The sequence below is a fragment of the Vombatus ursinus genome, unplaced genomic scaffold, assembly GCF_900497805.2.
Source record: "Vombatus ursinus unplaced genomic scaffold, bare-nosed wombat genome assembly UNPS02014789.1, whole genome shotgun sequence".
Lineage (NCBI taxonomy): Eukaryota > Metazoa > Chordata > Mammalia > Diprotodontia > Vombatidae > Vombatus > Vombatus ursinus.
The window spans coordinates 8874171-8891597 of record NW_020954567.1 but is presented as its reverse complement, the minus strand read 5'-3'; the positions used below and the strand labels follow the sequence as shown (position 1 = coordinate 8891597).

General features: G+C 36.9%; 1 protein-coding gene across 5 annotated transcripts in view; it reads right to left on the bottom strand.

Moving 5' to 3' along the window:
• The window catches only part of CUNH1orf112 (chromosome unknown C1orf112 homolog), a 69010-nt gene that overhangs the window by 2842 nt on the left and 48741 nt on the right, over positions 1–17427 (bottom strand). For all 5 annotated transcript variants that reach the window (XM_027868320.1, XM_027868321.1, XM_027868324.1 and 2 more), the window contains 6 exons: positions 15673–15795; positions 14293–14388; positions 7970–8083; positions 5340–5444; positions 2864–2944; positions 572–694 (listed from right to left, as the gene is read on the bottom strand). In XM_027868320.1, coding sequence (XP_027724121.1) covers positions 572–694; positions 2864–2944; positions 5340–5444; positions 7970–8083; positions 14293–14388; positions 15673–15795 — 642 coding nt within the window. The remainder of the gene's footprint in view (positions 1–571; positions 695–2863; positions 2945–5339; positions 5445–7969; positions 8084–14292; positions 14389–15672; positions 15796–17427) is intronic.

Sequence of the window (17427 nt, the reverse complement as noted above, 5' to 3'; positions counted from 1 at the left end):
TATATAAAAAACACTACACAGTTTATCTTGGAAAGCCAAATAAGCTATCTTGGATTTTTCCTATAAAAGATATTTTATTCAAAGATTGTACAAAATTTTAATCAGAATAATAGTTGACTGATAATATATAACTTATAAATATAAAATTAAGTCAATATGTAAAAAGTTATTTGCTACAGTGAGTGTGGGGAAATTTCATGTTCTCTATAGCACTGTAGATAGGAAGCACAATGATTCAACTTTTTAGTGCTTGATGGTAAGGAAGTATGATTAAAAAAGTTCCGCTGTAATAAGTACAGGAGTGCTTTATAACTTTCATTAAAAAAAAAATCATAGACTAAGAAGCCTGAACTGCTAAGTCATGTTTAAGAAGCTCTTCTTTGTTGCTAAACTGTATAAAGAGGCTCTATGTGAAGAGCAGCGAGCGTCACACCCATGAAAGGGTCTGTGGCTGGTGAAATGGATCTGATACTTTTTTTTTTTACTGTTTAGCACCGTTAGTGGTACTTGCCCTTGTTCAGAATTTTTACATCCTCTGACCAATGAAAAGTTTGAATGAAGAAGCTCATACCTGTAAAGTTGACAAACATCCTTCTCTTTCAACCTTTACTTTAACAAAGTGTCCATTTAAGACTCGCTTTTCCTGCTTAATCCGGTCCACTCTGGCACGTGCTGTTTCATCTACCATTCTAGTCTGTGAGAAAGACCACAAAAACCCGCCATAAGCACATACAGCCTGTTACAGGAACCGTTGAATATGAGTCAAACAATAAAAGATAAGGTTTTAATATACATACATGTTTATTTTTAATGGGGCCGAATGAAATGACAAAGGATGCAAGAAAAGTAAGTACATTATCCAGGTGCCTGGTGCAATGCATCACATCACCAACTGTCAGGGATTAGGGGTGATTCAAGCTTGAGGAAAAGGGGTTGAACTAGATGACCTCTGAAGTGATACTACGACTGTGTATGACCTAAACAGTTTAAGAAGATCAGAGATAGCAGAAGGAGTAGAAGAATGTACTATGTCAAAAACAGAAACACAGCTATCCATGACTCTGCAAAAGCAGTCTCCATCTCCTTCGCTCCCATGGCTCCCTCCTAGATCAGAGCCTCATTAGCTCTGCCCCTCCAGTCGTCTAACTGCTCTCCTTATTTCCAGTCTCTCCCTCTCTAGTCCATCGTCCACAGAGCTGCCAGTTTGACAACCCTTCAGTCACTCACTGGGACTCTGGGATAAATTCCTGTTTGGCATTTAAAATCTTTATGAGCTGCCTCTAGTCCATCTTTCTAGACTTGGGTGCTGTTGCTTTCCCTCACACAGTTTATGCAGATGGACCTCCTTGCTGTTTCTTGTACATGATACTCCATCTCGTGTCTCTATGCTTTCACAGACTACCTGATTTTAAGGAAGGGAATCTGAGCATAGTCAAATGTGTCATTCTGATGTCAAGGTAGAAGGCAGGGTTGTTATATGGAAGAGGACTCAAGCCTGTCCTGCTCCATCCCTAAAGGCCAAACAGCCAATGGTTCAGGGAAAACGTATTTTGACTCAATCTGAGGAAAAACCTTCTAAATATTAAGAACTGTTTAGAAATGGAATGGGCTGCCTCATAAGGGAGTCACATTCCCCATTACTTAAGGTCTTTAAGCAGTGGCTGGATGACCATTTGTTAGAGCAATAGTCGTCAGACTGGATGACTTTGAGGCCCTTCCTAGCACTGAGTTTCAACATTCTTTAAATTTTGGGAAAGCAGATGTTTATAAGTTCAGAAGAACTGTGAAGGTCTTAGAAATGAAAATTCGAAAACTTAGCTGTAAAAAATACTGAAGAGGAAGAAAAGGAGAAAGCATCTAAGGAGACTGTGGGTCTTACTGAAAGGTCACCCATGAGCTGAAATGAAAACTTTTTGTATAAAAGAAGGGGCATACACAATGAAGGTATATACAAAAGAAAGGTAGTGGATGGGTTGAAGATTAAAGCCTGGGCTGAATTTAGATTTGTAAAATATTATAAGAATGAAAAAAAAAATAGCATTAGTAGGCATATTTGGACCAAGAAGATTACAAAAGAGATAGGGGTATTGCTTTGTTGCCAAGAGAAATAAGAATATTTGATATTCCAGAAATTCAGACCAAATCATTTTCAGTAATTTCTTCTAAAGCTGTATTAAGAAAATGTCTATAGACTATTAAATGCATTTTATATAACACATTCTGGGGGGGGGGGGGAAGCAGATACTATAGTATTACAAAGGAAAAGAACTGGGCATGTTACATTTAGGATACAAAGACATGGAGTGTTCCAGCAGGCAACTGGAAATGCAAGAATGGAGAGAATTCAGGAAAGAGATTAGGGCTGGATACATAGGAATGAGAGTCAACTGACTGGCATTAAGATAACTGAAGCCTATCCCATCAGGCACCCAATTTTGTAACCCTAGGGTCATCCTTGACCCCTTCCTATCTCTCATCCCGCACAGCCAATAAGCTGCCATGCTTTGCTGAAAGAAAGAGCCAATGACACTGGAGAAAGAGACTATGGATGAGCTGTTTTCCAGACAAAGTAAAATTATTATGAACATAAGAAAACGGAAAGAACACAAGAAGCAATCTAGAACAAAGAAGAGTCTAATAGTATTTGGGTATTTCAAAGAAAAATAACTCATGTTTTGGTTTGTTTTTTTTTTAACATGGTCCTATAAAATAGAATATAAATAAAGTGGTAAGCAGGCATGCATTATACAAAAAAAAATTTAAAAGGAAACCTTCAAGTTATTACATTTATAATATTTCACAGAAAGTTTATATAAAAGTAAACACAAAATAGGCCTATATTTTGGCTCTATAAATAAAATACCTTCTCTAGAAAGCATATAACCTTGTTCTTGGTTTCTTCAGAATTAAGACACTGTGGAACTATATCTTCATGGTTTGTTCCCTGTTGACAAATATTTTAAATAAGTTATCAGTAACCTTATCATTGTATTACAACAAATCATAAGAAACAGTGTGGAATAATAGATTAAAAGAGAAACAGAAAGCCCTGGGTTCAAGTCCTGTCACTAGTGGATACCAGTTTTGTGACCATATTAAATAGGAATGCCTGCCTAACAGCATCAACTGGAGAAATAAAAACACATTGGGGAAATAATGTTACACGGGTCACTGAGCTCTTTAAAAAAAAAATGCTATAAGAAGCAGCTAGGTGGTGCTGTGGATAGAGCATCGGCCCTGGATTCAGGAGGACCTGAGTTCAAATCTGGCCTCAGGCACATAAGACTGACTAGCTGTGTGACCTTGGGCAAGTCACTTAACCCCATTGCCTAACCAGGGAAAAAAAAAATTAAAACACCAGTTTAATTAAAAAAAAATGCTATAAACAAAATAAGCAGACTGACACACAGGACAATTAACACTATCAGGGGTTCAAGTGTTAGCATTCAATTTGTAATTCAGGTAATTGTTCAAATAATGTCACAGTAAAGATCTGTAATCTTATGGTGGCTTTGGTTATAAAAATGTTTTCATGATACAATTTTGAAATTACTTTTGTTGGGGGGACATTATGTCTGAAAAGGTCTTGAAACAGTGCAATGACCCCTTTCCTGTAAATGTCTTTCTCTTTTTTAAATATTACATATAACTTTATATAAGTTATTTGATATCAGAAATTTTGCTGCCTTTGTATTCTTAGCATCTAGCAAAGCCCCTGATACATAGGAAGCAACTAATAAATGCTAACTGAATGAATGTCTTTCTCATTCTTTAATTTCTCTTCATTCAAACAACACTAAGTTTTTTTGTGTGTGCATTGTTGATGCTATAAGGTTTACAAAGATACTAATTAAGGTACCACCTCTGCTTTCAAGGAATTTCTTGTATTCCTTTTTACCTCCCCTTTGTGAAATAAATGTATTATTTGATGCATGTATTGAATAATTTTACATTGCACAACCTTTCAACTAAATGGCACCTCATCAATTATGTGGCTGTTTACTTGCACGGGCCTTTAATGTGTGTCAGTGGTTCTGTTGAATCCAGGCTCTCTATTCCCCCATTGGGCAGCTGGGTGGCACAGTAGATAGAGCACTGGGTCTGAGTCAAAAGACTCATCTTCCTAAGTTCAAATCCAGCCTCAGACACTTACTAGCTGTGGGACCCCGGGCAAGTCAATTAACCCTGTTTGCCTCAGTTTCTTCAGCTGGAAAATGAGCTGAAGAAGGAAATGGCAAACCAGTCCAGAATCTTTGCCAAGAAAGCCTCAAATGGGGTCACAAAGAGTTGGACACAACTGAAATGACTGAACAACATCCTTGCATTAAATGAACAATGGACGGTCTTAAAGCTAGCAAAATTTGAAGTAGAATAATAGAACTTTCAATGTTTCCATTTGACAAGCAATCTATTCCAAGATAAAATAATTTCACTAGTCAATCATTATTGGAACATGCTCTTTTTTAACACAGAATAAAAGTTGACATTTATATTGTGTTTTTTAAAAAAAAAAATCACTTTCAGTTCCAACTTCTCGTCTGCCCTCCACCCCCTTCCCCACTCAATGACAAGGCAAGCAATATAACATATAATACCCATCACACACAGGAAGTCATGCAACCCAGAACCAGATAATGGTTAATGGAGTTGCCAAATGTAACCCAGTCTTGTGCCCACTTTCTGATCAGGTGTTCAATCCCCTTGCCATTTCTGCACGCTGAGTGCTCCTAGTACTGCTACTGCTGCTGCTATTGCTTCTACCTCCAAGGCCCCCTGCTGGTGTCACTTCTAGCCAGCCCCCACCTCAGTGCTGCAGATCTCTCTATCCTTCTAAGCTGTCCCGGGTTGGAAAAATGGCTCACTCTGGCTTGTTCATTATGCTGCTTAGAATTCAATTTGACATGCTTTTTAAAGTTGTTTAGAGGGGAATGTGAGGAGAGATTGAAAAAAATGTTCCCTTTACTCAGCTATCTTGGCTCTATCATGATCAAAACATGATCTTTAAATTGTTCTTCTTAAGGGGATGAAGTTGCTATTGGCTAATCATACTCACACCTCTGGTAGCCTTTACGGACAAAAGTGTTTATCTGCAAGAAGCCTTGTAATTTGTGGCTGTGGAACAATATTTATCTCAGGAAGTGGACCAGACCTAACTAATGATGACTTTGGTCTAATTAGTGCTATGCTCTAAATGAAGGACCAGAAACTGGTACTGCTAAAGTTCATGCACAACCCAGAAGTTACTGAAGACAGAAAGTTCTCATACAATACAGTAATTATTTATTGGTTTAATAAAAAATATTAGTGAATTCACCCAATTAGACCAGTCTTATACTTACCTCTGCAAAGTCTGTAAATGCCTCCAAGGTATGCTGTTCTATCAGCCAACTCTTATCAGTTAGCAGCAAGGTAAAAATGGAAGGCAAACTCGGTAAAACTTTTTCCTGTAAGAAGAGAAGAGCTTATTACACAAAGGGATTAAAAAGACCTCAGTTAATGTAAGATCAACAACGGATTATGTTTTATTATTTTTATTTTCAAAAAGCATGAAGGGCCAGAGTAAACTGCAACATTTTCAAACGAGATTCCCAAGTAGCAGAGTAAAGGGATGTCATCAAAGGAATATATGAGGGAAAAAGATGGACTGGTCATGTGATAAGGATAACCTGTGGAAAGACTATGTGTACCACTGGCATTCTTGTAATGTCTAGAGAAATCAAGGAAGATTCCCTGGCTCATGTGGAAGACTCCCAATGACAAACTTATAGGTGGGCAAGACCAAAAGTTGCACAGGATGGCCAGGCAGTATCGCCTTGTGATTGGAATCTCCAGAGGGAACACCATCACACAATGACAAAATAAAACATCCCATGTAAGTATGTAATTAATTATACTTTATAAGCTTAATTCTTATGTTGGCTAAAAACACTAATTTCTTTTAAAATATTCTGTAACTCAATTTTCTCACTATTCCAAACTTTTAACATAAACATCTAATAACCCAGAATCATAGTGAATTTTGTGCCCTGATGAATTTTTACATTCACTAGAAACAACCTGGCAAAATAAAAATTTTTTGGGAAAAAAATCTGTTGCTTTTTTGGAACAAAGGTATTCTCTTCAATTATGAGAATAAAGTACAACCGCCTCAGATGATAATTTGAGGTCCACCGAATTCTATGCAACATTAGAAAAACATATCCCCACAGCCCCCCACCACCACCCCCAACACACTCTCTCTCTGTCTCACTGACACCTTTAGAGCACTTGGATTAAAGGTGAAACAAATAATTTTTTTAGTCAAACATGTGGACAGCTATGCATAGATATAAACTTTGGAATTCACATCTTTTCAATTCTGGTTTTAGGGATTGAAGAGTATCTTAAATCAAATAAATTAGGTCAAGTGAAGGTGAAATTGGGTCAAGACAAGGTGAGAAAAAGATTTTTATCCCACACAAACTCTTTGCCTACTTCATCTCTAAGGACCTACAAAAAACAGGTTGTCAAAGGGACCAGCACCTGCCAGTCACCCCGGCTTGCAACTGGACGTTATCCTCGACTTCTCACTCTTCTTACCCATATCCAAGCTAGTGCTCAGGCCTGTAATTTTTACCTTCATAACAGCTCTTGGATATACCCCCTTCTCTCTTCTGAAACCATTAGCATCTTGGTGAAGGCCTTCACCACCTGCCTGGACAACTCCCATTGCCTTCGGGCTGTCTCCTGTCTGAAGTTTCTCCCCACTACAGTCCATCTTCCACTCAGATGTGAAACTGGTCTTTTTAAAGCCCAGATCACTCTTCCATTCAGTCAACTCCAGTGGCTCCCTATTACCTCCAGGATTAAATATACAAAGCTTTGGCTTCTAAAGCCCTTCAAAAGGGGTGTCTTCCTATTTTCCATTCTCCTTATATCTTACATCCCTCCAAATACTCAGTGATCCAGTGACAATGGCCTTCCTTCTGTTTTTTCCACAAGACACCCCATGTCCTAATGGGCATTTTCATAGGCTGGAATTCTCTCCCTCCTCATCTCTGCCTCCTGGCTTCTTTCAAGTCAAAGGTAAAATCCAACCTTTTATAAGAAGGCTTTACCACTCCCCCTTAATACCAGTGCTTTTTCTTTGTGCTGACCTCCAATTTATCCTTCACCTAGCTTGATTTGTACATAGTTGTTGACATGTTGTCCTCTTTAGACTGCAAGCTCCTTGAGGGCAAAAACGGTTTTGATTTGTTTTTTGGCCTCTCTTTGTAGCTCTAGTGATTGGCACAGTATGTGGACCATACAAGGCACTTAATAAATGCTTGCTCATTTAATATAATACATTAATACTTCAGAAAAAGAAATTTACTCTATTCCAATAAGGTGACTCTTTTACATCCAAAAATACATGTAATATCCAAAGCCCAGAATGTGTTAGGGTCCTAGAAGTTAAGTCAGTAGAATCTGTTAAATTATTCATTCTTTCAGATACATTCTGCACTAAGAAAATAACTGTTAACCCTTTGCTTCTTTCCCAGGCCATCACCATCACAACTGGCTGAACACTCTTCCCTTCCCCATCTTGACCTTTTGATGAACTAATTCAACTTTACACTGTCCACTTTTCTTGACTCTTTTATCCTCTTACCCTACTGCCTATCCTGCCATGCTGAGGGACTGTAAATTATTCCCACAGTCCGCTGCCTTTGCTCCTCCTTACTCTCTGCTGAATAATATTGGGGGAAAAAAAATTCATAAAACCTTGCTGACTGGGTCCATTACAATTTCATGTTACATAACCTCCACCTGGGACCTCACTGGTGTAAGGCAATCCTTGTATACCTCCCTAAGTAACTGACTATTCCACTAACTACAATGTCTTTTTCAAGCTTTCTCATCCCTCCTTAAATCTTAGATGGCTTCCCCTACCCCCACCTTCATATTTGAGAAACAATACAGAAACAATAGAGCTGTAGAGTATTACCTGGATAGCTTGAGGAAAAAAAATTCTCCCTAAAGAAGACACAAAATCCAGAATTGCCAAACGGACATAGTCAGGAGGATCCAATTTAAGTAGAGAAGTCTGCAGAGTTACCACCTTAAAAAAAAAAAAAAGACTTAAGAATACTTACATACTGAAACCTTAGATGGTCACAGATCACTCAACACTTGAAACAATCAATTCTAAACTTAACATCTGTTTTATGAAGTCTGACAAAATTATAGAACAACTAATAATTTTATAATGTATATATTTATAATATATAATTTTAGAATTATACAGCTTTAAACAATAATATATACACATATATAATATATGACATATATTATGTACATTATGCCTGTTATATATAGCTTCTTAGATGTAGATAATTGAATTGTTTTAAATCATATTTTAAATATACTAGGGGAATATGGTATTTAAATAAATTCAGGAAGTAAATCTTCTTGAAAAACAAAAGCTCTCTTTGTGATAGAAATACATACAGTAAATATGGATTTCATATTGTGTTATTTTAAGTAGTAGTACTCTATAAAACTCCTGTCCTTAATCATAAAATTTTAGAGATGTTTATATAAATGTACTGTGTACTTTTCACTATATTCAACATAAAAAGAACCTACTATACACTCCTGTAACCAGCTTTATTTCTTGCATATTATAATACCTTTGGATTGTATAATGATTTTTCTTTTTACCAAGGCATTTTAAAATCATTGTTTTTGAAGACAGAATGCCTCAAGATAATTTAAAGATCACAGATATCTCAGAAGAATACAACAAATTCAAGAATCTGAACACCTTTGTGAAGGAAATAAAACCGCCCCGATTTTCTGAATACAGAAAACAAAGCACCAATCAAAAGAATCCATAGAATGCCTTCAAAAAAAAAAAAAAAAAAGACCTTAAGGTTCAAATGCCAAGACACATAGCAGGATAAATTTAACACTTCCAATCACAACAAATTCTGCAAGTGGATAGAAAAAGACCTTCAAATATAAAGGATATTCAACTAACATAAGACTATTACTATTCTGCACCCACAAGAAACTGCACAAGTGAAGTAATAATGTATTTTGAGGCACAAGAGTTCAAAATGTGACACAAAAGTATAAATCCTGCAAACCTGAGCCTAATCAATGAAAAAAACATCAATATTCAGTTTTAAAAAAAAATAGGCATTTCAAGCACTGGGGTGGATGGTGGGAAGAGGAGGCTAGAGGTGGGAAGGGGGAAGGAAGCCTGATGGGAGCAGATGACTCCATTTGAAAATACTCATAACACAAAAAAGGTAAATAAACACAACTACCAAGGAAAGTAAAGAAAAAGAAAAACTGACATATAGGATTTTTAAAAAAAAAAAACAACAGGACATTTAAATGATTTCTTAAAAAGCACACAAAGGGATAAAGATGAAGGCAAAATTTAAAGAAGTAGGAGAAAAGACAAAGGCATAAAAGGTCTAGACCAAGGACTACACCTCATAACCCCTCAAGTGAATCAATGTATTTTGTGGGACGAAATCACAGTATCGGAGGATGGATACATGGGAAGAGGAGAGGTAGAAGGATAGAGGGATGTGTGACATACCATAATCAAGTCCATATGTTAACGATGAAGGGAAGATAACTCTGGTAGTTTCTAATAAACAAAAAGAGGGACTAGAGGACCATGTGAGAGATGGCAAAAGGGAGGGACTCAAGCAGGGGTAATAAAATGGGAAATCTCATCCCAGTGCGGGGAGGGTGATCCACTGAAGAGTACTGCCATGCAAGAAGCAGTAGATGTCTATAATGAGAGATAAAGACTTAGAATGAGTTTAGGCTGCAGAGGGAGATCTTTTCCTCAGAGAAAGTTGTGCTTCCATGAATAACATTCTACAATGGAAGAAAGGAAATCAGAGTTCCTGGGGCAACTAGAACATAAAATATTTGGAGGACATAGAGAGGGGAGATTATGTGGCAAACAGAAAGGCAGGGGGCAGAATAAAACAACACACTGTGGGACACATGGCAATTTCTTCCATTGCGCAATGGTTCTATCCTCACCATTTCCTTCATGAATTGATATTTCTAAGAACGAAGCACAACAGAAAAAAAAAAAAGGGATGATGAGGAAAGACCTACAAAGGTAATACTGGAGAAAATGGTTAGAACTGGTTAGAGAACTCAAATTTCAGAGGAACACAAAGAGATGAGAGAAGGAATAAATTAGTGAATCAACTATGAATCAATGAATAGTTCAGAATATAGAAAGGGAATAGACTTAGCGAAGAGAATAAGGTAAAGAAGTGCTTCTTAGAAAAAGGTACAGAAAAAGAAAGAAAAACTAATAGGTTAAGTAAAACTCCAAGACTATGTAAAGGTTTAACAAATTGGAGGGAAGGGGTAGAAGAGAAGGAGGGAGAAGAAAGTCTGTGAGAATAAAGTTACATCAAAGCAGATTAAGCACAGTCAACTGTAGAGACAAAGTCCTGATTTAAAAGAGGACGGGGAACAAAAATCCCTAATTAAAAAAAAAATTAGAGAGCAAAAGGAGAAAATATAAATGTAACTCAATTTCAAATGTAAATGCATTAAATAATCCAATAAAAAGAGCAAGAAAATAAAACCTCATAACTGTTGCCTTTAAGATTTAAATTAATTGATTTAATATTTAATTATTAAAATTAATATTTAAAAATAAATATGAGGCCAGAACAAAATTTACAATGTATCAGGTGAAAAAAAGCAGAAGTTGCAATCGTACGGACAAAACAGAAATAAAATTTCACAATATAAACAGAGATATAGATGGAAATTTTATGATGCTAAAAAGGAACTATATAGCATAACCAATATAAATATTAAACCTATATACTCCAAGTGGCATAGCATCCAAATTCAAAATGGAAAAATTAAATGAACTACAAAAAGACATAGACAGTAATACAATAATAATAGAAGACCTTAATGTTCCTCTCTGAGTTGCACAAATCTAATAAAAAATAAACAAAATGGAAAATATGGAATTGAACCAACTGTTGGAGAATTTAAAGCTAAAAGACTCACGGTGCCTTTTTGATGGGACAACTAAAGAAGGTATTACTAGCTATAGTTACATCTAAATGTGTATGTATATAGACACTTTCAGCATCACATGGCACGTTTAATCAAACTGGCCACTTAACAGGGCACAGAGAGATCATAAATAAATAAGAAAAGACTAAAACGCTACATAATATTTTTCCATGAAAATTCATTCTGACTTAATTTGAGATGCCTGGAATTTATCTACAATGACCCCTACAAGCATTAGGAACAGGGAAGAGTAAAGGGAGTTCCTGCAGGTACTAGGCCATGCTGTGGTTTGTATGTACAGGAGGTAAGTTGGAGATTTCCTGTATTCTAATTATAATCCAGATATTATAATGATAATTCTCTACTAACCAGAGTATACAGGCACACATTATTTATTATTTATTATGCATGTTTATGTAAACGAATTTTGAAATAGTATAAAGACACTAAATTAAGACATACTAGTTGAGAAAAAGAATCTACTCCATTTGGACAAGTGAGAGAATGGACCATGCATAAAGTTTCTTTTTTTTATTATGTGTAATAATTGAAGACAGAAATCTCAATGTACTGAAGAGAGTTGACCTTGGAATTAGGAGACACTTAATTGTGCATCCTGCCTCTGATGTTCCTTATCTGTATGAACATTAGTAAGTCATTTAATTTATTATCTAGAAAAGGGTGTCAGGTTTTAAAAAGAGCTAACAAAGAGGCCTTCATAAAGAACAAATCATGCTAGACAAGCACAATTTCTTTTTTTTTCCTGACAAGATCACTAAACTTGTAGATGAGAGGAAAGCTGCAGTCACAGTTTAACCTGTATTTCAGCCAAGTGCTTTAAAGTATTCTATATTTTCATGTAGAAGGAGAAGGAGCTGGCCTCGATGATATGGCAATCAGATGAATTCAGAACTTGCTGAATGACCAGAATCAAAGAGATGTTTTTAATGGTTCAATGACAACATGGCAAGTGATCAGTGGAATGCTGCCCTAGGGTACTGGGTCTGGTTCAGGGCTGTTTAACATTTTTGTCAATGACTTGAATAAAGGTACAGATGATACATTTATCAAATTTGCAAACTGACAAAAAGTTGGGAGGTAGAGCTAACACACTAGATGACAGAATTAGGATCTGATAAGATCCTGATACACTAGAACATTGGGATGAATCTAATAAGATGAAATGCAATAGAAATAAAGTGTTATACTTAGGTTCGAAAAACCAACTTCACAGGTATGGGAGAGGCATGATTCAACAATAGCTTATATAAACATGACTAGAGGGTTTTAGTGGACAAGTTGAATATGAATCAGTGGTTGAAGTAGTAGACAAAAATCTTATGCAATCTTGGACTACAGTGAGAGGCATCATTTTCAGAAAAGGTCATAGTCCTTTTGTGTTGCTGTTGTTCAATCATGTCCAACTCTTCGTGACCCCATTTGGGGTTTTCTTGGCAAAGATGATGGAGTGGTTTGCCATCTCCTTCTCCAGCTCCTTTTATAGATGAGGAAATTGAGGCAAACGGGATTAAGTGACTTGCCCAGGGTCACACAGCAAGTAAGTGTCTGAGGCCAGATCTAAGCTCAGTTCTTCCCGACTCCAGACCCAGCACTCTGTTCACTGCACCCTCTGTACTCCACCTTAATAAGATCGTATCTAGAGTAATATGTTCAATTCTAGGTGCCATAATTATGGAAACACATTGATAAGCTGGAGAACATGCAGGGGATGGTAACCAGGATGGTGAGTGGCCACGTCATATGAGAAATAACTAAAGGAAGCCCCGGGGAAGAGAAGAATAAGGAGGAGCATGATAGTTATCATCTTGTACCTAAAAGGCATACTGAAGAGCGATCAATCTTACTCTGGCGCATGAGAATAGAACCAGGAATAATGGGTGGAAGATACAAAGAGGGAAACTTAGGCCTGATGCTGGGAAAAACTTGGTAACAATTACAGCTGTCCAAAAATGGAACGGGCTGTCTTGGGAAATAGTGGGTTAAGGCTAGAAGATAACTGTAGGGTTACATTACAGTAGGAACTCCTTTCAAGGTATGGTTTGGATTAGATGGCAGCCGAGGTCCCTCCCAACTCTTAAAAATTCTACGATTCTGTGAACTTCCCTGGTTCTGTTTCCTCATTCTTAAAACAGGGACAATACCTGTATTGACTTCATAGGGATGCTGTGAAGATCAAATAAGGTATGGATGAGCCTTTGCAATCTATGTAATTTTCTATATAATTATCAGCTACTATCCTTTTCAATTAAAGCTCACAGGTAAATTTCCTATCGTAACTTGGTCATTAGTTTCAACTGCATGGAAAAATCCTACAACCAAAGCTACAAATAACTTGTTTTCATCTCTTTCTTCCCCAACATGTGTGTCAGCATGAGACAAGCAATAATTGCCCTCTCCAGAAGATATCTTGGGTGTCACCATTTTATTAAATATTAAGGTACATGCACGTTGCTTGTCTCTCCTAGGTGGCGGAGGATTTCAGCTTAGGCTTTGGCAAGCCTTATTTAAGTCACGCACTGAAGGATTATCCCTTCGAGGTTCAAACCAGATCCTGATCTAGTGGGACGGATTTCTACATGTGGGTCAATTGGTTCTAACACTCTTCTGTACTTTTTAAACCATACCCTGGAGAGATCCTGTAAGGTCCGGGCCCTCTCATAACCTCCCTTATAATGTTCCACAGCTGAAAACCACCAGATAGAGAACAGAATTGATCCAGTTCTACAAGAATTCCCCAGAGGAAATAGTCATTTAAGTCCTGAAATCTCTCTACCCCTACTGTGCCCTATTAACTATTAGGGAAACAAGTCACCTAGATCCAATTTGATCTTACTCCACACCATAGCACAGAAGTTGCACTAGATTATAAGTAAATGACCTGCAACATCTGACTGCTAGGTCGTGGGGAAAAAAATGACAGCTGACCTGGGATTGCTTTTGGGAGATGGGACATTCACAGAACTATGTAGAAAATGCTTCAAGACTTGCAGAAAAGAGAAGGTAAAGTAAACAGAAAGGATAATTAGCCTCTGAATAAGCAAGGCAACCATAATTTGAGGAATAAGCTTCCATGTAGTTTATACATAGTTCAATAATGGTATAACCAAGTAAAGTGAAAAACATATCCTTCAAAATAACCCTTGTTAAATTAGTAGAAGTCAAAATAATTCCCTAGAAATATTCTAGGTATGAGTAGTTCAATTTATTCAGGAACAATTTTCTTACCTGACTTATCAGCTGAGGTTCTACAGCCTGTACGAAAAATCCCAAGAGTGGAAGTAAAAGGCTGAGGGTCCACTGAACATAAGGCTGACTTGAGACCTTAGCAAATACCAGAATGCAACAGTATTGATTACAGCATTTCCAGCTAATTGAGAAGAAAAGTTATTCATACTTCATTTCACATTTAATCTGGTTTCACCAGGAAAAGTCATAAAAAAAAATAAAATATAAGAAGAAAAGGCAGAACAGTCAAGTAAACTCTCTTTTTAAAGCAATAGTGTCTTGGAATTAAAAGATTTTTTTTTAATCTCCAATTAGGTCAGGTTAAAATTTATCATTAATTTTTCTGTCAGACTCAGCTGTCTACTGCAGCTCAACAGAGAATCACAGTATCTCAATCGGATATCATCAAAAGTGACCTCTCTAACATGGTTGGCTTTGTGTTTAAAAAAAAAAAAAATCAAAGGCTTATCTTTTCCCATAAGAAACCACGCAAAAACACGTACACAATAAGAAAGAAGGCAAAACTGTGAAGTAAATAAACATAATAAATAAAAAAGTAAATTCTCAAGTATAAAAGGTATGCCTTATCTGCCACTTGGCAATATTATCTTTTCTCTTTAAAATTCTATTTTTTTTCTCTACAAGTATTCTATTTATCTCATGAAGAATAGAGGCATCAATATAAAGCAGGAACTCAATCTTTTTTTGTCTTGGACCCCCACTTGGACCCCACACTTAAGGACTCCTCAGAATATTTTGAAATGAATAAAACAAAATAGATAGGATTACAAAGGAAACCAATTATACTGAAGTACAGTTATTATGATATTTTTGAAAATTAGTTCACGCTCCCAGGTTAAGAACCCTGGTTTAAGGTGTCTTTAGGAACCAAAAAATGCTATATTAGGAAAATACTGAAATATCTGAAATTTTAAAATATTAATGTGAGAATAAATGTCATAACAGCAGCCTGTTTAGCACATCACAAAATATGGCTATCTGGGTTCTCAAACTTATTTCAATTCATAAAGGTTTTCTTAACAAAAACACATCCCAAAATACAATTCTGAAGCCTACAAACAAGTAAAGAAAATTGGCTCTGCTCTCCTCAAGCACAGGCAGTCTTGGTAGTCTTTTGGATTTACACGGGGGTGGAGGGGAGGGAGGAGTAGGAGGGCAAGAAGACTCTCCTTCCCCTTCTTCCCCCCCAGCCTGGTTAGCACCTGGCGAACTCTGATGTCTTAGAAAGCCACTAGAATAGCAAAGATCTAACCTAGCAAATAACAAAATTGGCATAAGGAAGCAAAAATCCAACACAATTGTTCTTTCAGAATTGAAGTTTGTTTAATTATTCAAGGAAATGCTAAGTAGTTTCCTTACCTGGTTAACATGTAGGATTGTCCAGAGTGGACTCACAGCTTCCAGGACTCCTGCTTGTTGGCCCATCTCCAAAGCTTCACTTATGGAATTACATACAGTAAGCAAAGCAGAGAGTGCAACATTCTAAGAAAGAAAAACAATAACAGCATTAGGTTTACAAGTCAAAGTCTTGTAAGAATCTCAGCAGCCTCATCCCCTTGGTATCAGAGGCACCACCTCAAACAACACTCCAAAAATATCCATGTATATCCCCCAAACAGGTTCTTAACCTCTGCCAAAATACTTCATAATTATTTTTAAGAGGGGACTTTGATAACTATTTCAATAATTGGTTTCTTCTGTAATTCCACGTATTTTATTTTATGCATTTAGAAACACTTTTTCTGGGGAGGCTGCCCGAGATTGCCAAAGGAGTCCACGGTATAAAAAAAGTGAAGAATGCCTGATCTAGAGGCAACAAAAACAACCAAGCATGTTTTTCAGCCACTTCTTTGACAAAATGATCCATTTCTGAAAACATAAAACCCTTGTTTCATGTTCCTGAACAAAAACCATATTTCTCTATTAGTATGAAATAAAGAAGCCGAGAAATAGCCGGAGACAGCATGAATTTGAAGGGGGTTCATAAACCTCAAGCCTCTTTAGAAACAAGCATAAGAAATTCCAAGCAGACTCTAACTTATAAACAGGTTGTATTACATTAGTTCATTTGTAATTCAGCTATTTGGAAACCAGGAGTCATTTTTCCACATAACCCACGACATATGGATGTGGTGGGTGGTTTCCTAGGCTACTGCGCAAGAGACTATTTAACACACAATGTACATGAAGTATGATTCTCGGATGTAGAGTGCTTATTGCCAAGGCTACAACAGGCCCTTAGGCAACCCAGCAATCCAGGTATCCTGGACAGGTGCTTCCAGATGGACAAATGATATAGACACACAGAATTAAGGGGAGGAAAGAAGAATCTTTTTGGTAAAATTAATCAGATTTTCAGTGATCTCAAGTCGCCCCTTGAGACAAGAGTCCACATTTTCAAAACCTATATTCTCAGTGATGTTCTATGCCTGCTAATTATGGAGCTCTGAAGAATCAAAATTACAGGTAGCCCAAAAGGGCAACAGAGAGAGATGCACAGTGCGTTACACCATATTACCAACACTGACTTATGCTCAAGAAATGACACAGAAGACATAATTACTAATATGTATACTCATAAAAAGAGGTGGGCTGGTCATATATCAAGAATGGGGATAATGCCTGAGTGTTACACTGGTATTCATGAAATATGGAATGACCTACAGGAAAGCCTCCAGGCCCACTGCTCGATTCCTCTACAGAGGATTTATGGGAAACTATAGACAAGAATTACATAAGATTGAGAAAACACGGATGTTGAACCAGTTGAGGAAATAGCTACAATGGTAAGATCATAAATCACAATCACTGAAGCACTGAAATGTCTGTAGTAGTACTAAAGAAACTAACCACAACACATAACCATATTCCCTATGAAAATAAACTCAAAGCTCCAATTTACCTGCATTCAGACGTAAGTTAAATAAAGACACTAGTCCAAAAAAGATCTTTAATGTCCCTTCTGAGAAAATGTAAGCTCCCTGAGATCAGGAGCTATATCATATTTAGCTTTGTATTCCCAGTGCCTGGCACATAGTAGGCACTTAATATATCTTTGTTGACTGATTGACTCAATCTCTTAAGATGTATGACTGTACAATATGACTATGCCAT